The following is a 22,595-nucleotide window of genomic DNA, read 5'->3' on the forward strand; positions in this document are numbered from 1 at the left end:
GAATAAAGTAAAATATAATCACATCATAATACATTATTTAGGCATCTAATTAGGTATTAATAACTGGGTATATATCATTATTGTTCTAAAATGTTTCAATCAAATAAGACTCAACACAAAAGTGGGGTTATAAATGAGTCAGACCGTTGAAGAGTTACTCATATCTTGATTCATTTATCAAATTTATTGCTATTTGAATTAGTAATTTTGGTTAAGTATAATATTGATAAACTCTTAAAAGGTTATAATATTATATTTACATCAAGTTATGAGGTTTAACAAATTTTTTAAGTAAAATTCAAGTCCTCATTTTGATTCAGATCAAGCTTTATACTTATATGACTATGCAAAATATAAAAATAAATACTATTATAAAGCATTCGAATATTTTCTTTAAAAAAGAACAAAGTAATTCTTGTATAGGGATAATGAAGAACCTTAGTTATTTAGCTAAGTAAAGTTAGAAAATATTTACTCTAGCTTCTTTACAAAGTCATTCCATAAGGCTAAGTGACATTATCCCCATTTAAAACTTTTTAAAAAAAAATAGAAGTGGATTAACATCTCAATCAACCTCACACTTTTTTTCTTAGCTTCAACATTACATTGATTGAAAATAATTATTTGATCTTGATTTATGTCAAATTTATTTTAATATGGATATTATTTTCATAAACTTTGAAAAATAATCAAACCCATTTCAAAGAATTAATTATATTAATGATAAAAATAACTCAATCTTACAATGAAAGATTGTACAATTGTGATAAGGTTATTTGAAGGAAGGTCAATTTTCATAGAATTTTAATTGCCAATTAAATGTCATCTCCAAAACTATATCCATATTTTGCATGTTAACAACATTTGAATAATAATTTGTCAAAATTACATCCAATAATAACAAATGGATTTTATGAATATTTAAATATATAGTATCAACTATATATTATGAAGGAGATAAGAATCCAAGGCATTGCCTTTTTTTGCACATTTTGAATGTAAAAAGTATTACTATTCTTAACTTTACCCAATTTTACATGTGAAAATTCATAAACAAGGAATTTCTCTCTCATTTTATATTAGCTTATCATCAAACAAAATTATTGTAGTTTAAGTTTTGATTTTATAAAAGCTATGTGCATCACCCAATTGAATTCATAGATAACATGTTATCATATAATTAAATATTATATTATCTTTAATTAAAATTATTTAAATATATAATGATGTGAATAATTAATTAAATATTCAAAATTAGATATATATATATATATATAAAAAATTATGTTTTATTATAAATATATAAATAAATTACCATAAAACTGTTAGGATTATTAATGTATTAATATCATATTAATTATTGATATGATAAAAACAGATAAAATTAAAAATATATTTACTTTTGTATAATTAAAGTTAATTCAACATAATTTCAATAATATTATCAAATTGGTTTCAACTTAAATTTACTTTAATAAACTATTATCTTTAATTTAAACAAAATCCACTAGTTAAAATGGGCAGATTAAATTACCATAAGTAACATTCAAAAAATCATGTTAAAATCTTTTAATTTGGTAATATTTTTGAGGTCCTTAACCTTTCTATTTCCAATTACTTGCGTGGCAAATTGGCAATACATGATTGGTCAACAAAATTTTCATTTAGGCTGAAAAAGACACGCACGTACCCAAATAATTGACCGATCATATTTGACTGTGACTAACTCAACATCCTCCCCTGTGACCGTATCATTACTCAGCACTAATTTTTCAATAGACAGCCTCCTGCGGCAGAGGGCCAACAGAGTTCGCTAGTGTAAAAATAACGAAGGCAAGCCACACCCGGTCTCTGCTTCTCAACCGAAGAAGAAGATTCTATGGCTAACTTGTTATGAGTTACATACCCAGTTTTAAAAAAAGTTTTTTGGTTTATTTGCGGTTCAAAGTTTCTATCTTTTTATATAAGTTTTGCTTCTGAGACTGGTCTTTATGGCCAACCCAGAAGCTCAAGAGACTGATCATGGTAGCAGGAAGGTTTTTGAGTTGAAAAAGGAGTTACAGAGGCTTGTAAAAACCATTCTTGATGAAGATGATTACAGCATGCAAGTCACTGATGAGGCCTTGAGGGTCTTGTCTTGTCTAAAAGAGTTTAAGTTGAAGAAATCTCATTCTTTTAATGTTGACTGTTTGAATGTTCCTGAGGTTTTCAGGTGTCCTATTTCTGGGGAGATTATGGTTGATCCTGTTGTATTGGCTAATGGCCAGGTTGGTTATTGCTTTTCTTAATTTTAGTTGTTAGTATCTGGGTATGTTTGTGTACATACGTAAGGGGTTCATATCAGATTTATTTTTTTATTTTTAAGTTGGTTGGTTGAAATTTGTGTAGGGTAGTGGTGATAGGATTGCTAAGTGTTCAATCCTTTTGAGATATTATTCTTCTTTGGAATTTTGTTATATGGGGTTTGGATTTTGAAGAACTGTTTTGTACTGAATTTGAAACCTTTTTGCTGTGTTAGGTGCCTCAACTTTCTAGGCATTGGGGCACTGTAATCTTGTGCAATTTCTACTTTGAGAAATTCGGAAAGTTTCTTTAGTGTGACTGCTGAGATTTTTTTCTGGATTTCCCTTTCTATATATTTTAATTAATAAATTGTTGGCAGATTGCCAAACTTTGATGTAGAAATCTGAATGTTAGGTGGGAGTTCCAAGGCCTTATTACATCGTCTAACCAGAAAGTTTAAGCTCTGTAATGTATGGTAATCTTTTGGTTTCATTGCACAAATTCTGCTGTGATCTTCAGCTGGAGTGCAGACGTCTCTAGAAAAGTTTCATTTTCTCTGCTTCTTGTGGGGTTTCTGTGAATTTTTCATTTTCATAATATAAATTATTTGATAAACCACAGTATTATTTGTTTTGGTTCTAAATCTGTGTTGGATTTGCAGACTTTTGATCGCCCTTGCATCCAGAAGTGGCTAAATGAGGGCAACAGAAGATGCCCCCAAACCCATCAAGTTCTCCCCCACACAGTCCTCACTCCCAATCACTTGGTCCATGAAATGATTTCACAATGGTGCAAGGACCATGGCACTGAGCTGCCAAAAGCCATTCAATATAATGATGAGGATTTTGTTACTAATGTTGACCGAAGCTATTTAAATTCACTGCTTGAGAAGATGTCATCTTCTATTTCCGAGCAGAAAGAAGCAGCGAAAGAGCTTCGGTTGCTAACAAAGAGGATGCCATCATTCCGAGCCCTTTTCGGTGAGTCAACTGAGGCCATTCCCCAGTTGCTATATCCACTTTCACCTGGCAGAGCTGATGATACTGATCCTGACCCTGATCTCCAAGAGGATTTGATCACAACTGTACTCAACCTCTCAATTCATGACAATAATAAGAGACTAATTGCTGAGGATCCATTGGTCATACCTCTGCTTATTGATTCCCTGAAAAGTGGAACCATTGAAACTAGAAGAAATGCTGCTGCAGCACTATTCACGTTATCGGCCCTAGATTCTAACAAGCTCATTATTGGGGAATCAGGGGCTCTCAAACCCTTAATTGATCTTCTAGAGGAAGGGCATCCATTAGCCATGAAAGATGTTGCTTCTGCAATATTCAATCTTTGTATTCTCCTCGAGAATAAAAGGAGGGCCGTTTATGCAGGGGCAGTCAGGGTGATTATGGGAAAGATCATAAACTATACACTTGTAGATGAGTTGTTGGCCATTCTTTCAATGCTTTCGAGTCATCAAATAGCAATCAAGGAAATGGTTGAACTTGGTGCAGTTCCTTGCTTGCTAAGCATCATAAGGGAGAGCACCTCTGAGCGCAGCAAAGAAAATTGTGTTGCTATTTTGCATAGTATCTGTTTTAATGATCAGAGTAAACTGAGGGAGATTGGGATGGAGGAAAATGCCAATCATACGCTTTCTAGGCTTGCACAAGATGGGACTTCAAGGGCCAAGAGGAAGGCCAGTGCCATTCTTGAGAGGTTGAATAGAGTTGCTTTAATTGCACATACAGCTTGATGAAATAAACCCCTTAATTCAGAAAAAATCCCAACATTCCATCCTGTAAATACTCTTGTTCCCCAATATACACATTTATTTGAGCTGATTTCTGTAATAAGTTAAAACATATTTGTACACCGTTCCTATACTCAAGGCAAGTTTTGGTCAATCTCATGCTTATAGATCTGCAAAGGATATTGTATATTCAGCTTCAATATTCATGAATTCAATCCCCATCCCCGTCCCCGTCCCCGTCCCCGTAGGGGATATCAATCCCCGTCCCCGACCCGTCCCCGCTACGGGGATGAAAATGATTTCTTGTCCCCTCTCCGCAAAGAAAAATCTCCTCCCCGTACCCGCAAAAAAAAAAACATTCTTTTTACCTTGTAAATACAATATAAATATATTAAATAACAAAATTAAGGTAAATTAAAATTAATCTACTATTTCAAATATCTTAAATATAATATATTAATTCCTTTAATATTCACAACAAAAACCTAAATAAATTTAAAAAACATAAATAATTTAAAACTATAAAAATATATTAGTATTTTAAATAAATATATTAATATAAAAGGACAGGGATAGGGGCGGGGAGAGGACACATGTATCCCCATCCCCGACTCGTCCCCGATTGTGGGGGTTTTTTTCATCCCGTCCCCATTCCCTTCCCCGTTTCTATTGGGGAAACCCCTTCCCGTTAGGGTCGGGGCCCCTAAAGTTAGGCCCAAATTGCCATCGAAAGTTTCTACCTTATTTCTGAACCTATGAATTCTCATATTTTGTGCTGGCCTTGAATATTTAATTAATTATATGGGATTATCTAATCAGAATTGCGATATTTAACATTGTTGCCTTGCGATATTTACTAGGGTCTCCATTGTTACTGTCACCAACTTTTAAGAGTGTCGGCACCATTATACTAAAGCTCTATTCAATACAAACGTTTAACAAGTTGAATAATTTTAGTATATGTTTATGCTACCGACATTTTTGGTGGGCACTCAACAGTTGGCCATGGCTAGAAGAAAATATTAAGAAAATGGGTATAGTTAGAAACAGCTGATGTTGAAATCCTGTATAAAAAACTTGATGCGCTGACTGGTTTTTCCATCACTTTGCTTCTTTCAAGGACAATTGTTCATCCTCACTATTAGAAATAAGAATTTTCAAATCAAACAATGTGTTAAATTTGCACCAATAGATCCTTAACCAGTGGATGAGGCTTTTTTTTTTTTTTAAATCATGAATCTTCTTTTGATTTTTTAAAGCAGATCTTGAAATGAGCTAACCATCCTGCCTAATGATAGGCTGGTCTAAATGTGACTTTTGACAGTAATATTTCTACCATTCTTCAGAATTCTTTGTTCTCTTTCAACTCCCCACTAATTATGGCTGATTTTAGCAGCGTCATTTGTCCGTAGCCCACTTTGACAGCTCCCCAGAATTATATATTCTTATAGGCAGCATTGCTTGCTTCACTTATCACCCTGTTAAATATTCTTGGCAGATTTTGTATCACAATCATCCAATTTCTGAACAGATTTTCCTAACCCTTCTTCAGAATTGTGGATTCAATTTATCCAATTTCTCCTGAAATATATTCACCTAGTCAAGCTTAAAAAATTGAATCTCAAACTCATAGTTAGTAATGTGATATGTGACAATAGACAAGCATCTTTTCCAACATATGGACGATATTATCATTTTGGGAATTCAAAGGGAGGTGGATAGATCCAAAAAATGAAGTCAATTTCAATCAAGCATGCATTTATGTGAAATTATCAAAGCAATGTTTTTGTGTTAGCTTTCGGTTAAGTGGTCCTTATATAAAGGAGGGGAAGTGATTTAATTCTTTAGAAAAAGCATAAAGATTGATCCTTTGACAGTGGAGTAAAAGTATCAAATCAGTGGATCAGCTTTTATATTCCCTTATCTACTGGTTTACATAACACCCCAGCAGTAAAGGCATTAGTCAAGCCCTTATCACTTCTCAAAGAAATTAACACTAAGGACAAAAAAACAAAACAGTATATCCACTAGGAGTGGATTCAAACCCAACCGGCTCAAGTTGGCCTTGATAGTTGATTCGAACAAACTGAGCTTAAACTGAAGATGGATCAGCTCGTCAAGCTCAAGCCACGTCTTGCAACCACATCAGAGCTAATAATAACCATTTCTCTTTCTGAATTTAAGTCCTGCATCGGTGGTAAGGAGTTCGTAGATATTTAGTGCATTGTATCTTTAGTATGTTGCTCTCGACCCATAAATCATCTGTCAAAAGCATAGCAGGTTCATGCATGCACCATTGCTGCTTTCATTCAATGTGAAGTTTAGCTTAATCTGCCTTGTCTATATCACTTTAATGCAGCTATCTGGAAGCAACATATCCACTATGGAATCTAAGTAGATATTGTTGGGCTCAGGTCCGCATGGACTACAATTGGACTCCATGCAAACTAGGATCGGGTTTAATCTGAATTTCCAAGAATTGGATTTGCTTTTATTAAACAAATCAAGTTTCAGTAAATCTAAATATTTAAATTCAAGCTAACTCAAATATACTTCAAAGTAAAATTATTTTTAAGTTTTAATTTATTGATCTTGAATTAACTTTTTTATTTTTAGATCGCTCTCAAATTGGGTCTCATTCAGACACAGCCCATATTGAATCTGGTTCTTATGCCATCAATAACAATAATTTATTAAACTCATTATTTCATTTGGCCACTTTGATAAAGCAGCAAAAGCATCCACTAATTACGAGGCTTGCAGCAAAGTTTATTTGTTTTTGTTTGTGGGTTGAGTTCAATTTAGTGGCCACTAACTTGGCGTCTTGGCCCTTCTCACCAACAGATTGGACCCATTTCGGCTGAACAGTTGCATGTCCACTATGCACTGAAGAAAGTAAGAGTCATTAAAATTATTATACATTTTTTGAACCAGAAGGGTATAATCATATACTTCCAAGTTACCCAGAAAATTTTCAAACAGAATTTTATTTCACAGTTTACCCATTATTGATATTCCTAGAAAGATTGAAGCTTAAAATCCATTAATCATGAGAATCATTACATTGAATGTGAAACTCATAACAATAAATACAACCTATTGTGTGGTCAAAATTCCTTCAGTCAAATTCGCACATTTGGCGCTCAAATAGTAGATAACTATTGAATTCGATATATGGTTAGATATATTACCTATATGCAATTTAACTCAAAATACAAGTTTACATTTAGAATTAACAAAAAGATGAAAACTTCGAAAATTATCACTATTCTCCGAATTTTTTCATCATATACTCATTGGTTTCTATTATCAAACTATTTTGTTTGATACTATTATTTACAATTAGAATGCAATTATCTTTTCTACCATTTCCCAAAGGACATGATTGTTCAATAGTAACGAACGTTATCAACATTCATTGTGTTATGCTCTATCTTCTTCTCCTATGAATTCAACATTAGTGCAATTTTCAGCATCCACACAACCAATCCACTGTAATGTAAACTTAATAACTGTAACAAAAACAAGATGAAAAACTAGCATCTATTCTTGAATCTCAGTCTGTCACAGCTTGATTTTAGCTAATATCATACATTAACTTTGGCGGAAGATAATGTGCAGAGAGAGCAACTCATTGGCTAAACAATACATCTTTAATTTTATGAATCAAACACTCCCAAGAGAGAAGCTTGTTGTGAAGATCCGAACACAACTCAAGAGGCACATGCAGGCACCAAGCATGAGAAGAATCCTGGCAGTTTCTTCTACATTCAAATAAACAAACACAATCAAGCTTAGTTGATAAATAAACCCAGAAAAATATTCCTATAATTACAAAAACAGTAAATTTAGAGACCAGACTGAGCCAGAGGCCTGCTATTCCTGAGCACTAGACACAGCATTTAAGATATGAACTCATCACCACACCCTCTGCTTAGCTCATCAAATTCTCCCTCCTTCACCTGGCTCCATCTGGTCAGGTGCTTTCTTATATTTAATGACCCACCAATCCAATAATATATTGATATTCATATATATGACATTTAAATGATATTATAGCATTTTCCTCTGCATATTACGGCATTGTCCTGTAAACTGATTTATTGTGATGAAGAATTTGAATTGAATTTTGTATCCTTCGAACATTTTATTCAAAAGTTGATAACTTTCCAACCACTCCCACCAGGGGACCCAATACTTTTCAACAACTAACAGAACTTTCAGGGTCCGGAAAGTTCACAGACGTTTTTTTCCTCTCCGTAATCATCAGAAATTCACCTGTTTAGACAGATACTTGTATTTGATAATCAACTGCTTCTTACTTTAATTTTAATCTCTTGATTGCTTAAAAATGAATGAAGATAAGTTTAAAACTGTTGGGAAATTACCCGCTTGTGTGAGCGGAGGAGTTCCGGGGGTATTTTGTAGAGATCTTCGTCGACGGCTTTGGGAGGTCGAACGGGCAATGGAGTGGGGGTCACGACGCCGTATTTAGAGCGTGGTGGTGGTGGTTGTTTCCTTGGCGGTTGAGTTACGTGACAGTCACACACCTTCTTCACTTGTTGCTGCTTTTTATGCTCCTTGACTTGCAGGCCTCGCTTTTCTCCCACTCTTGTCTACAAATTTTGTGTTTCACATTCCAAAATAATGAATCCCTTCATGATTATGTTTAATCTTCATTTCATGATTAATATCACATTTATACACTAATCAAGATTAATAAAATTGATGCTGTTTTTTTTTTTTTTCGGAATATGCAGTTGAAGAAGCAGCTTTAATTCTTGCTGATACAGTTGGAGAAAAATACCAAACCTTTCTGGGAGGAGCAACATTGACATTACGAGGAGGTTTCTGATAATTGACAGCGTATAAATCGCCGCCACCACAGCCACGACGGATGTAAAGATCAGATTCTCCAGACGAAGAACTGTAGCGAAGCAACCCCGCTTGTCTTGCAGACTCAAAGTACTGAGTAATCGGCATCTCGTTTGAATAATCCCAGTCTCCAAAAGCCGGAATTTGTCCACTCCTTCTGCAGTAATATTCCTGAAACCATAAGAACAATATAATTATGATGTTATTAACAAACAAAAAAACTTGCATAAAGATTTTGCTACTTACATCCATTGTAATGAAAGATGGAAACCGAGACAAAAAGAAGAAGACCAAGACAATGAGAAAGACAAATTGGGGGTGGGGGTGAAAAGTATAGTGAAAGACTATAGTAATTTAAAAGGTATAGAAAAAAGGGTACGGGGATTCTGACGAAACCCAGAAGAAAAATAAATTCTTGGTCAGAATTACAGAGCGAGAATCTAGAAAGAAAGATACTTGAGACCAGTTCTTAAATGGAAAACAGTAGCAGTACACAACAACAGTAACAAAAGCAAAAGGGGCGAAAAAAAAGCACTGGGAGACTGAACTCTCTCCCTCTGTGTCTTCTCTTGAGGGAGGTTAATATAAGTTTATCAACTTTTTCAGAAAATTTTAATTGGCCGAAATGAAAGAGCCAAGCTTTTTTTTCAACTCTAATTGCTTATTTTAATGTATTGTGCTGGATTCACACGGCTTTTTGGGCCCCAAAGAATCAGGTTTGGGAGTTCTTAACTGTTAAGTCAGCGGGTGTTGCCGTGAAGGCATTGCTTCTTGGCCAAAGGACTATTTTCCACCCCCTCTTCCCCTCCCTACCCAAGGCTTAGTGCGTTCTCAAAGTTTTGCAATAAAAGTATTATTTTATTAATAATATTAAAAATATATAAAATTTATTATATATTTTTTTCATAATTTTAAAAATTAATAATTTTACTTCTATCCAAAATTTTGTAGTTTTCAAAAATAATATTTCTTCCTTTTCCCTCTCTCTCAAAAGAAAATTTATGGTTTATTTTTTAGAAACTCTCTAGTCACCATCTCTAGTCATTAGAGAAAACGTTTCAACTTATCATCTTGTTGGCGACCCTTCATCTTTCCAAAACTTATAAATGACGCAACGAAGACACATCTTCGTCACTTCTTTTTACGTTAAAGAGTGAAGATCTAGTGGTCGACGAGATAAGGGTTAAAGTGTTATCACCAGTGGACAGAGATGGTAGCCGAAGAGTATATGAAAAATGATCCTTAAATTTTGGGGAGAAGAAAAATATCATTTTTTAAAATTAAAAAACTTTAGATAAAAATAAAGTTATTAATTTTTAAAATTATAAAAAGAAAATATAATAAATTTTATATTTTTTAATATTAATAAAATGATATTTTTATTTTTATTTTTATTTTTTAATAAAAATTATTTTATAAATAAGGTTTTTAATTTTTTAAATAACATAGATATAACTTTGAGAGTGTGCTAAAATTTGTGGGGAAATAGTCCTCTGGCCTTACTAATTTACCAAACTCTTAAAAAAAAAAGCCTTTTTCTTAGGTAATCATGCATACAGAAAAGCGCTTTGGCATCCTTGCTTGCTTAAGCAGTCATAAATAATAATAATAAATAGCTTAGGGTTCTACTGTCTGCATTTGAGGCCTTTCGCTCAGTTTCTGCAGATTGGAAAGTAAAACTGCTTTTCAGAGAAGTACTTTCTCAGTAACATTAATTCAAAGCTCGTTAGGGTGTTTTACTTCACTGGATTTTGAGTTTGGGGACATCCATCACTTATCAAGATTTGTATACGGAGTCATAAATTTGTGTGAAAAAAGTGATTCTGGCACATTAATAATATTATTAATGGCCAAAAGACTTGTTCTACCAAGATTAACTGCAATTCTTAATCCATACTCTCCCTTTATTTTTTTTTATATATTAAAAACTATTATTCATATATAAAATTTTGTCAAAAAACTTAAATAATATTAAAAATAAAATCATTATTTAACAAAAAATTTTTTTAATTGTTCTCCCTCAGTGTGAAAATCTAATAAACTCCTCCAATTTAAAAATATAACAATCTTTTCATCTAAAATTTAAAAAGTGATAATTTTTCTTCTAGAATTTTGAAACCGTCATTGGAGACGGCAGAGTTCATCGTCTCCAATTATGTTGACTTTCTTTTTCGACTTATCTCTTCCTACCAACTTGTTTCCACGCACCAATGGTAATGATTTCCTTCGATGAAGACGAAATCGTTTTCACCAAAATGTTTTTATCTTAGACAAAGACGATTTTATCTTTGTTCGAAACTAAAAAACACTCCAATGAATATGATTGGAGACAATGAACTCTGTCATCTCTAACAATGGTTTCAAAACCCTAGAAGTGAAGAAATTGTCACTTTTCAAATTTTAGGTGAAAAAAAATTGTTAGATTTTTAAACTGAGAGGATAAAATTGTAATAAAACTTTGATTTTTAAAATTTTTTTGATTAAATAATAGTTTTAGTCTTTAAATTTAACTTACAATTTTAACATAATTTTATTTATAGGTGAGATTTAAAATTTTTGAAAGTTAAGAGAATAAAAGTTTGGAATTAATCCTAACCTTGGTGGGAACAAGTCTTATGGCCTAAATTAATCAAACATTTCTTATGGACACATTCCAAGAATGAGTTGACTAAGAATAGGGTTCTTTATTGGTTACTTACCTAAGAGATTACACAAATTTCAATTGGCAAATCAATGGCAGAAGGTGGAAAAGACTGAGAATTGAACATGGTTTTTCGGTAGTTGAAGGGTATTAATAGAAAGTGTAAAAGGTGGGAAGAAAAGAAGTAAAAGACTGCTGAAAAAGTGAAGAAGAATTACAACAAACAAGAAACAAACAAACGGGCTTTAGGTTGAGGGTTTTAGGCCCCCATATTCATTCAAATGAAACACCTAAGGAAACAGCAGGCAATAAAGGCTTCTATTTCCATAGAAGAATGGGAAACAAACAAACAATGAAGGAATTGATTGACAGCAACTGCCTGCCTTTCTCGCCTAAACCTTACCAAACCTCGCGGAGTGATTCGTGGCGCAATATTTTGACTTGATTGCCCCATCTAAGTGTTGGGGTCTGTGCGGGCTGCCACTTGTGCCGCCTCCCGTTTGTCGTCTAGCTTGACTTGGGCCACCGGCCTATAAAATTTCCGAACAAATACAAACAAAAAGACAGCCTTAGCTTTCACGATAGGGAATTAGAAGTCAAACATACACCATTATTTATTGTGGGCTGCGCTGACTGACTGGTCTTCTTTGCTTTGCCCAAATAAGATATACTAATCTTATTTGCCATTTCCGGTTGCCGAAAACCAAGAAAATCGGTGGAAATCCGGATGAACGTGGGAGAGTTGGAAATGTTGAATTTTCTTTGAATTTAAACAGTAACATTAACGTGGGAAGGAACGAAATTTGCTGAGTTTATATATGGGGCAGTTTTGTCATTTCACAAAACCTGGGCATTTTTGCTTAAACCTAAATATTTTGGGTAATTTCGCTTAGACCCCCTTAATTTTGACTAATTTTTAAAATTTCCCATTAAAAAACTACCAGCGCCAGCACCATCACGGAAAATTAATTTGAAATTGCATTTCACCCATTACATTGAAGGTGGTTATTTCATTGAAGGTGATACTGACAGCTTTTAAAGTTTGAGAGCAGGTAAGGATTTTGAACTAACCATAACATATTTAATAGTTATATTTAAAATTTTGAAATGAAAAAAATAAAACGAGACAAAAAGGATAAATTGGTCTTTGTAAATGTTACAAAATAGTTTTCTATCTTTAAAGTTTTTTTCTCAAAAAATGATCATTTATAAAAATGATACATGTGTTTCAAAGCTAACAATAAACATCTTTTGATTAGAAAACATATTTCTGTCACTTTATACTCATTTCTTTTTATTCACTCATGATAGTAATCAATAACATCCTATCACCTTTTTTTTTTTTATTGTGATCTTATTTTCAGCATAATCGTTTCAAAAGTTAATACTCACTTCGTCAAAACATTATTTCAGTGTTATTAATACATAATTATAGACTTAACCTTTCGAGCAATGGAACCGTATTGAAAAATGACTTTATATTAAAGTTTTTCTTCAAATTTATTTTTCACCACCATAGTGGATTATAAAATCCATTATCGAGTCCTCACCCGTTACTACCGTAACTCTTTTCATGCAAAACTTCGAATCACATGCATAAATTAATGCAGAGAAATTACATCAACAATATAATATGTTTTTGTTAGATGTTAAATTTTGTAAACATTTAGGTATCAAGGGGTGTAAAGTATATTTGTCAAACAGGAGGGTGAGAAAAAAGTCAACAATGAATCACGCGATGAAGGGGTTTTTTTAATTTACTGTACTGTGTATTAGTATGAGTGAAAGGAATAGAATCATAGACTTTGAATTAATTACAACATCCATTCTTGAATTTCATTCCCCCACCGCCACTTGTTAATTGGACTAACCACGGCATTCATTAATAAATATTCTCCCCTTCTCCCCACACACCCCCTAACTATACCAATATTATATGTAAGGCATCTAAATTTTCACACCAGTCCTTAAATTTCTGAATTTCATTTCTCAAGGTTTGAAGAAAGTAACAATTTCTTTTACTATTCAAAATTTTATATTAAAAAATTGATTAGTTTATCATATAATGATTATAATACATTTTGAGTGATTATATATATATATATATTTGTTTTTATTTTTTAAAATTTTGAATACAATTAAATACATTAATAAATTTTATTAATTTATTCATATAAATTGATATCATGATATATAATTAAGTAATGTGATTTTTTTTCACCTACTTTTATATTAAATCTAAAACTAGGTATTAAAATTTTTTTTTATGCATGTCTTAGGTGTATTTATTACGGTCCTCGTGCCTTGAGAAGGAAGTTTTACGACTCCATTTGGGTTGAAGTGATTGTTTCTTGAATGCAGTTGTTTGGGGTTGCATTCAAAAGCTAGATTGAGCATGATGAGTTTCTGGTTGGAATTTCATTGTTATTAAGGCCCATGCAATGTCTCTTTATGGCCATTATAGTATTTCCTTTCTTGTTGGGTTCAACAAGCACCATGTAGGCTTCTCTTTGAATCACTTCCACCGTGAATGTATGTCACCACAAGATTATATGGTTTTTCATCTTTATTACTAAGAGATGGAGAATTGGTCTTAAATGTAAAATTTTATTTCTTCCCTTAAAGTTGCACTATTCATCAATAGAATACAGTTTGCATACTGCCGCACATGTATTATATTTGATGAAAGTGAGTATATATTTTTTGTTTTTAATTTTTATAATATAATAAACTATGTATATCTAATTTTGATTATAATATATTGACATTAAATCTTGACACCTCCAATTTATCCCATTCCTCTTGTAATGAAATGGTGGTCCAATTTATAAGCACTGATCTAGAACCCAAGCAAGCGCATATGCTGCCTTGTTCACAAATGACGAATAACTGAATTGAAAGGAGTATGACATGACAGTTTGATTCAAAACAGTGGGCAATTCATGATTGTCGTTGCTAGTTCTTGGCTTCATGCATGTTATTATTATTCTCTGTTCATCAAAGCTCTTTGCCCAATCAATATGCAGCCTGCTGCACTTATTAATAACACCTCCAAATTGTCCTCAGTAGGTACCAGTTAAGTTTCAAGGTTGAGTGCGAAAAAGATTAGCTGAATATATTGAATAGAAGAAAGATATACAGTAGCTAGATCTGGGATATCATTAATGATCACTCACATAGTTAATTATGCATGTTTGGACCACATTCACAGAAAACTTAATTTGTCTCCTCAAAAACTTAGATAGAGCCATGCAAACAACAGAAAGATGTACGGACCAATGACATTTATAAGGTTTTTGTACTTGTTTTAGACTTAGTTTTTTGGTTTAAAAGAACTGAATAATGGATATTTAAGATGGATATATAGAGGATGGATGGCAGAGAGATCTAGATATGTTGTGTTAAGATTGGCGTTGGGAAATACATGGGAGGGATTGCCTGGACTAAAGAAGAAGATCACTTGCTTAAGACATTTATTCAGCGGCATGGCGAAGGGAAATGACAATGCATTCCTGTTTTGGCTGGTTTTATTATTAACTACATCCATGTCCATTTGAACATTGTTTATTTTGGTGTTCCATATTTATAAGCATCATGCATGCAAGTGCAAACTTCATATTTTTCTTCTTCAGTAGGTCTGAAAAGGTGCCCCAAGAGCTGCAGATTGAGATGGATGAACTATCTGCGTCCGACCATCCGGAGAGGGACTTTTGCACAGGAGGAAATCGATCTCATTATCAAGCTTCACAAGCTCCCCGGGAATAGGCAAGTTTTCTTCAAGTTTAATTTTTATCTCAAACATATTATAAATGTTTATTTTAATAAAATGGTTGGTTGTTTTGTTAACTTTCAGGTGGTCACTGATAGCTGGCCGATTGGCCAGAAGAACAGGTCATGATGTGAAGAACGACTGGAATTGTCACCTCAGAAAAAGACTCAGCAAAAAGAAGCAAATCATTGCTTAAGTGCAAGATACTTGGCCTCCATCGGGAAATAATAACGCAACTGCCGGAGTAAATCCACCACTAGAATGCATAGATCAACATGGAGAAAATAGTTCAACAACTCCATTTCAGTATGTGCAAGAAAGCTGTGAAGAAGGAGCTGAGTTCATAGGCTTTGATTTTGAAGATGCTAGATTGGGTTTGAGTTCTGCTGAAAGCAGCAGTTGCAGGAAGTAGGACTGGGATGATTTTGATTTTGGACATGAAGGTCAAAAACTTTGTATAACTTGCTAATTTTAGTCTACTGTCTCTTTATTGGTCTTTTAATTGAATAATAAGGTGTGTGCGTAGAGTATATATTAATAAATAATTTTAAATTAAAGATAAATAATATTTAATTATATAATAATAAATTATATAAATATCTAATTACATATTAAGATACTCAAAATTTGAACCAATTTGAGTATGAAAATACAATTAAAATCTAGAGTTGATCTTCTAAATATGGAAAAATTCATATACAATCAATTTTATGAGATGTATTTATTTCTTTCATTAATTAATATCTAAGTTTTAGATTATTGTAATTCATATAATTTAGGGAAAAGAGTCATTTCCTACTTAAATTTTAGTCTAATTTTAAAATCATATTCATAGTAAATGAAAAACTTAAACATCTATGTATATATTAATTGTCATCCAAATTTTTAGTTAGAAGTAAGAGTAAAATCATCACTTTATCTATAAGCCCTAAAACCATAAAATTTATATAATTCCCCCTTCCACAGGTTTTAAAAACTAACACTTGAACCTATTTTTAAAATTTAAAAAATTTAGATTTCACCTCTAGGGTTTATTTCCTTCTCTAGCCACTATCATTTTGATCGACAACCAACATTTTTCACTCATCTTCTAGATCTAACTACAAAGGATAATTGTTCGGACATAACGATGAAGCATCGTCCTTCGTCAAATCTTCTTGATTTAGACGATGAAAGGTCATCTTTTATAGGAGAAGAGCCACTAGAGATGAAACCTAGAAAAGAAAGAAAAGTGAATTTTCTAAAGTTTAATTGTAGGGGTAAATGTGAGTTTTCTAAACTAAGGGGGGATCATATAAATTTTTTAGGTTTTAGGGTTTATGAGTAAAATAATAATTTTATCTTTATTTTTAACTAAAAATTTAGATGGTAGTTAACCTATAGATGAATATTTGAATTTTTTGATCTATGAGTATGATTTTGACTCTATACTAACATTTTTGTGGAAAATTTGTCCTTTTTCCTATAATTTTTTAACCTATTATAGATTTATCTCTATTTTCTTTAGGACTTCCGTAGACCCGATCCGACCGGTTTGTAACCGGGTTTTCACCAATCTTCCGGTTCATCGTACGTCCATCCGTTCCAAACTGATGAGAGAGCGCGTGTGTTTCTTCATTTGCCGCATTCTTCTTCTATTTCTTGGGGAGGCTGAAGATCTCTAAAACCATTGAGCTCTCTGGTATTTTATCTTCATGGCTTATATTCCACCACACAAGAGACATTCAAAGGATTCAGACCGTCCATCTCCAACTCCAGAGCTGCTTGCGCCGCAATTCAAGAGGAATTTGAACTTGAGATCATCTCGCCATGAGAAGATTGTCTATGCAGACCAGTCGATAAACAGATGGCTCTCTGCTGGTTTGGATGATAATCACCAATTTCCTGCATCTGCCTACCTCGAGCCGATTTTGGAACCCATTGAGCGGTTCATAGGGGAGAAATCCCTAGTTTTAGTGAACAATCATGCAGCTAAAGGTAGTTTTAGAATTATCTTACTATATTGAAATTCGTTATAGTGTTTAAGGAGTAGTATTGATCATTTTCTCTCTTGTTTCTAGGTGATGATGAAGTGGGAGGGAATATATCAAGACGACCTTGGGAATTTGTAGCTGAAAATGTGTGGCCAGATTTATTGACCTCTTTTGACAATCTGAGGAACAAAATAGAGTGCAAAGAGCTAGAGAAAGTAAAGCTGAAATTGGTTGCTAGATTCGGCAAAATTCTTTTTCGAGGGTAAAAATTGGTTTGTTTTATCAGCTTGAATGTTGCATAATGCTTTCTTGATTTCTCTTTCTGTAGGAATGTTTTATAAGCCAAAATGACTAAGACTAACATTAGAATCTTATACAATACTAAGAATTGGCAATTGAAATAGAGGGAGATTATGAGGTCCTCTACCTATTCTAATGGAAGGGATAGGAGTGAATTATATCTCTGAATCAGAAATTTAGGGTAATATTTCTTCAAATGCTTAAGAAAAGAACATTAAAAACGATGATTTATCATGCATGCCATCTCTTGGCCTTTGATTTGGCTGCTTTTCTTGTTATGATTTACTAGTTCACTCAAGCCATCTGTTGACTTCCTTTGACCGTTGTGAAGATGGAAACACTTTGCAAAATCACATATCTTGCATTGCTGTTGATGCTTTGCCTTACCTGAGGATTACTTGATTGTTGGTACTAGTAATTCATTAATCATTTCCCCTGCCTGACTTTCTTGTTGACCGTTCATATAACATATTTTATTGGGACAACAATCAATCTACCGGCTGACCTATATTTAACAATGTAATGATGATACTCTATGTACCAAATGTATTTTCCCTTCTAGTCATGTTTGGAGCTCAATTAGTTTGTAATGTGAAGCAACCATGTGTACTTATAGTTTGTGGCATAAAATTTGGACTAAGCTGCTATTATAATATTAATCTTTGTGATGCAGTACAAATTCTGTGAACATAGAAAAGGTCAAAAAACATCCAGTCACTGAAACCACTTTGAAACAATTGAGGAGAACATTTTATACAAATGTTCCTACATCTTATATGGAAAACATTATACATGGAGTTGTGCCAAAAATAGGAGTTGATTTTAAAGCAGATAATGATGTCTACCATATCAAGGCAATTGTTCTTCTAAACATCTCATCTATTACAATAATGTTACTTGTACTTCTTATAATTAGTTATTGACTTTAATTTCATCATTTAGGTGGTGGATAGCACACGACCAAAGTCAATCATTTCATGCAAATGTAGAGTAAAAGAAGATAAAACGTTTGAGCTCTACAAGGCTAGTTTTCTGTTACTTACAAGCTTATATATGTGGATAATATATCAGCTTTTTCATGAATATTGCCATTATTTTAACCTATTATAAAAATAAATCAGTGTTGTGCTAATAGTATGACGGAGGTCAATGCTTCAATTTCATGATCATGTTTCTTATACATTCATGTTTATTTGCTTTTATAAAGTCAATGAAACAAGACTTTTGCTAAAATTAATTATACAAGGAACAGTAGAGGTAAATGAAGCTGTCAGTAGTATCTATTTGTATGTTTTTGAATAAAAAGAAAGTGGATTGAGCTGACTTTCTGAGATGAATTTTTATGTAAAAAGTGATGGAATCATGGAACTACTGTAATAAAAACAAGAAAAGATGAAGATACAGGATTAGGATAGAAATTTTTAGAACTTGATTAAGTATTACGAGAAACCTTTAAATGCAGTTCACCATTAACAAAGCAGAAAAGTAGTATTTCAACTTTTGAATTGTTTGTAAAGGACTTGCTTATATAGCAGTAAGAAGTCCCAAAATAAACCAAACAAGTCAATTTGATCTAGCCGGTAGATAGTCATCTAAAAAGCCAAGTATATCCATTGTTATAGGTGTGATCCTGAGTGTTAAATTGCAAAAACATTGCCCATTATGAACCAACCTGAATTTCCCCTCTTGAAGAGTGCCTTTTGCTTCATTGGATTTGGATTTGGTAATATACCAGGGACACAAATAGGGGGTGTTTCTGTGTTTGGTTCTAAACCCCGGTAATCTATCATTTATTATCAACATGACCTTATTTGATTTGTAAAGTAAAAAATCATTCTAATAATCTTCTATAGCCTAAATGACATAACAGATAATATAATGGGGTAATCTGATTAGCACTTTTATCTTAGGTATTAAAATATTATCGAGGTAATTTTATTTTATTTTTTACAATTTTATATGTGCTTATTAAAATTTTAGGAAAAAAATGTTCCCAATCTTCAATTAAAATAATGTAACAAGAAGAATATTTTAGAAAAAAAATATATTTGATGACAACTTAAAAAAAAAATTTAATTAATTAACTTTATAATTTGATAACATGAAAAAAAACTAATATATTATTAAGAGGGAGAGTATATTAAAAATACACAAATCAAATACTTTAACATAAGATATATTAATTTAACCAAATACAATACTAATTTATATATATTAATCTTTTAAGGACATAAAAATAAAATTATTGCCAACCAAACACAATAATTATTTATACATATTAGTTTTACAAAAAATAATAATAATTTATACTTAGTAATTTTTGTGGTAATATTTAATTTTTAGTAATAAAAGAGTATCCAAACCAAATGCACCCCAAATACCTCTTTGGATTAATTTGTTTATTTATATTTTGAATTGCCAAAAAATTTATATTCACTTTAAATTTATCTTAATTTTGTATGTAGAGCCTCATGCTCAATTGAAAATATTTTTTTTGTAGATTGAATTAAGCCCGATTCGTCAAATGGCCACAGACATATCATGCGTGGATAAGAATTTAGACCTGAGGCTGATGTTATGCTTCAAGAGTATTGTGACTGACTTAACTGTAAGTTATTGTGCAACCCTGTGCATTAGATGCTCTGGGTAGAAAATTTAGCATAACTTTGTTTCTTTTGATTGTGTCAGTTTTATCTTTGTCATTATTAATCAGAATGTTTATTATATTAAACAAAGAAAAAAAATTTAAAGTGGTCGAAGGAAATCTTTGTTTTAGAACTTGATTTTATCTGACCAATTTCTATTTTTTGAGGGATAAAGAAAGAAAAAATACAAAACAAAGCTAAAACAGTTGAACATACTGTCATATATATAATCCCTTTTGCGCTCAAAATTACAATCTATGAGAGTTTTCTCTCTAGAAATTATGAAAGTCAACTAATGGTTAAAGTGAAAAGCAAAATCATTGGAATCGAAGTTGCCAACATGTAGTCTTAAAAAATTGTAAAGCTTTCGCACTGTGAAGTTCCTTGTTTGATTTTTTTTTTTTTTTTTGTTGGAGTCAATATTTTAAGAGTAATAATGTAAGAATCAAAAGGAGCAGTGGTTTAACATGTATCTATAGAATGTTTTTAGTTCATAGTTGTTTCGGTTATCCCTGAGAATGATGTCTGTAATCAAATTGATTTTATGCATTCTTCCAGGATGAAGAAATGCAGAGCCTCAAAAATCTGATTAATTCAGCTGTTTTAGATCCTGGAGTGAAGGGTGGTTTGAGATGGCCACTAGGGAAGTCAAACTCGGGGGATCGATACCATGTTAGTGGGGTTTGGCACACAGAAATTAAGTTGTATGAAAGCACATCACTGAAGCTCAAGGTAAGACATGCTGATCGATTTAGTTTTGAGTCTTCTACTGGGGAGTCTGCAGTGGAGATTACTCTGAAGTTGAAGCGATTAGCTTCAGACATACTGGTAATTGTTATTTATTGCTATTTAGAACTTTATCATTGAAGTGGTAATTTTCTTGCACTTGTTTTTATTTTCCCCATTGTGTTGCAAAACAGTTACAGCATAGAAAATTTCGTTGAAATGCAAAATTTGTCAAAAAGTTCTATAAACATTTTGAACATGGGAAAAGGACTATTTCCCACCCAAATTTTAGCCCTATCTCAAATTCACACTCACGGGAGATGAAAAACCTAAATACCCACCCATGGGCTAACTGCTGTCCAAATTTTCAGTTAGAGATAGGGGTAAAATCATCATTTTACCTATAAAATTTAAAATTTTTATCATTTCCCCCTCCAGGTTTTAAAAACTGACACTTCAATCCATTCTCAAAGTTTGAAAAGTTTAAATTTCACTCTTAGGGTCTGTTTCCTTCTTTGGCCATCATCATTCCGACCAACGACGAGCATTTTCCACCGATTTTCCATCTCCGACTTTAAAGGATGACGAAGGACGACCTTCTGGATGACAATGTGTCGTCCAGATCTGGAAGAAGAGACAAAGGACAACGCTTTGTCGTCCAGACGTGACAACGAAGCGTCGTCCTTCGTTTGTCCTTCCAGATCTAGACGACATTTTGTCATCCAGATTTTGGTGATGAATGTTGTCCTTTGAAGCCGGAGATGAAAGAATGGTGGAAAGCGTCGGCCGTCGGTCGAAATGATGGTGGTTGGAGAAGGAAGCAAACCTTATGAGTGAAATCTAAACTTTTGAAACTTTGAAGATGGGTTGAAGTGTCAATTTTTAAAACCTGGAGGGGGAAAGTGATAAAAATTTTAAAGTTTATAGATAAAATAATGATTTTACCTTTGTTTTTAATTGAAAATTTGGACAGTAGTTAACCCATAGGTGAGTATTTAGGTTTTTTATTTTCCGTGGGTGTAAATTTGAGATAGGGCTAAAATTTGGGTGGGAAATAGTCCTTTTCCCTTTCAACATAGAAGATCATATGAAATTATTTTTGAGCTTAGCTGTGTTAAGTTTAATGATTTATTTTTGCAATGAATCATATGAAGTACACGACCGTTTAGTGTTTCTTTTGTGTCAATATCCAGGAACGGAAGGTGGACACTGATACTATCTATAACATGTTTAAGGACACTTTAGGGTTGATATGGGATCATTTTCTGAGTTGTGAGCACTTCTTGACATGAGCAACTTGCGCCAAGCTTGACCTACTGTGAAAAATGTTAATGTCGTTATGGGAATTCTTGTAAATATTTGTTATAAAATATTTTTGCTGCCTCTTTCTTTCCTTTTTAATCCTTGTAAGAACTTAATAGGGTACAAGTTTGGCATTTCAACAAGGGTATGCTTGGTAAATTAATGAAGATTGGCAAAAAGACTATTTCCCACCCAAGGTTTACTGAAATGATAAAATTTCACCTTTTCAGTTTTAAAAAACCAGATTTTTATTTGTCATTTATTTATATTAATGAATTTATTAAGTAAAAAGATGAAAAAATTATTTTACATAGAATTTTTTAAATTTCTCTTA

The 22,595-nt window shown here is 32.7% G+C and overlaps 3 protein-coding genes across 5 annotated transcripts; 2 read left to right on the forward strand and 1 right to left on the reverse strand.

Annotated features, from left to right (window-relative positions):
• The first annotated feature begins 1,784 nt into the window (after window positions 1-1,784).
• On the forward strand, window positions 1,785-4,184 carry LOC123200428 (U-box domain-containing protein 9-like). Of its 2 annotated transcripts, XM_044615617.1 has the most exons (3): window positions 2,132-2,267; window positions 2,698-2,848; window positions 2,945-4,184. In XM_044615617.1, the coding sequence occupies exons 2-3, from the start codon at window positions 2,756-2,758 to the stop codon at window positions 4,031-4,033; spliced, it is 1,182 nt and encodes a 393-aa protein (XP_044471552.1). In that variant the 5' UTR covers window positions 2,132-2,267; window positions 2,698-2,755; the 3' UTR covers window positions 4,034-4,184. The 2 variants fall into 2 exon arrangements, with proteins under 2 accessions (XP_044471542.1, XP_044471552.1); XM_044615607.1 differs by lacking the exon at window positions 2,698-2,848 and having other exon boundaries at window positions 1,785-2,267.
• Window positions 4,185-7,559: 3,375 nt separating this feature from the next.
• LOC123207021 lies at window positions 7,560-9,550 on the reverse strand. The gene is made up of 4 exons (XM_044624305.1): window positions 9,152-9,550; window positions 8,843-9,076; window positions 8,419-8,646; window positions 7,560-7,794 (listed from the first exon to the last, which is right to left on the reverse strand). The coding sequence occupies exons 1-4, from the start codon at window positions 9,155-9,157 to the stop codon at window positions 7,744-7,746; spliced, it is 519 nt and encodes a 172-aa protein (XP_044480240.1). The 5' UTR covers window positions 9,158-9,550; the 3' UTR covers window positions 7,560-7,743.
• Window positions 9,551-16,909: 7,359 nt separating this feature from the next.
• On the forward strand, window positions 16,910-22,452 carry LOC123196618. 2 transcript variants are annotated; one of them, XM_044610672.1, is made up of 7 exons: window positions 16,911-17,292; window positions 17,376-17,550; window positions 18,262-18,442; window positions 18,531-18,611; window positions 20,089-20,196; window positions 20,792-21,061; window positions 22,153-22,452. In XM_044610672.1, exons 1-7 carry the CDS (start codon window positions 17,010-17,012, stop codon window positions 22,249-22,251), a joined length of 1,197 nt encoding a protein of 398 aa, XP_044466607.1. In that variant the 5' UTR covers window positions 16,911-17,009; the 3' UTR covers window positions 22,252-22,452. The 2 variants fall into 2 exon arrangements, with proteins under 2 accessions (XP_044466613.1, XP_044466607.1); XM_044610678.1 differs by lacking the exon at window positions 20,089-20,196 and having other exon boundaries at window positions 16,910-17,292.
• Window positions 22,453-22,595: the final 143 nt, after the last annotated feature.

The sequence above is a fragment of the Mangifera indica genome, chromosome 2 (assembly GCF_011075055.1).
Source record: "Mangifera indica cultivar Alphonso chromosome 2, CATAS_Mindica_2.1, whole genome shotgun sequence".
Lineage (NCBI taxonomy): Eukaryota > Viridiplantae > Streptophyta > Magnoliopsida > Sapindales > Anacardiaceae > Mangifera > Mangifera indica.

What these genes read in the sequence shown, in the direction of transcription:
- LOC123196618 (XM_044610672.1), top strand. Translation starts at nt 17,010, where the DNA reads ATGGCTTATATTCCACCACACAAGAGACATTCAAAGGATTCAGACCGT. An exon ending in GAACAATCATGCAGCTAAAG is followed by an intron (nt 17,293 to 17,375) that starts GTAGTTTTAGAA and finishes TCTTGTTTCTAG; the next exon opens with GTGATGATGAAGTGGGAGGG. An exon ending in GTATTGTGACTGACTTAACT is followed by an intron (nt 20,197 to 20,791) that starts GTAAGTTATTGT and finishes GCATTCTTCCAG; the next exon opens with GATGAAGAAATGCAGAGCCT.
- LOC123207021 (XM_044624305.1), bottom strand. An exon ending in ATGTTGCTCCTCCCAGAAAG is followed by an intron (nt 8,647 to 8,842) that starts GTTTGGTATTTT and finishes CAAAATTTGTAG; the next exon opens with ACAAGAGTGGGAGAAAAGCG. An exon ending in TCCTCCGCTCACACAAGCGG is followed by an intron (nt 7,795 to 8,418) that starts GTAATTTCCCAA and finishes ATTTGAATGTAG; the next exon opens with AAGAAACTGCCAGGATTCTT.
- LOC123200428 (XM_044615607.1), top strand. Translation starts at nt 1,992, where the DNA reads ATGGCCAACCCAGAAGCTCAAGAGACTGATCATGGTAGCAGGAAGGTT. An exon ending in TTGTATTGGCTAATGGCCAG is followed by an intron (nt 2,268 to 2,944) that starts GTTGGTTATTGC and finishes TTGGATTTGCAG; the next exon opens with ACTTTTGATCGCCCTTGCAT.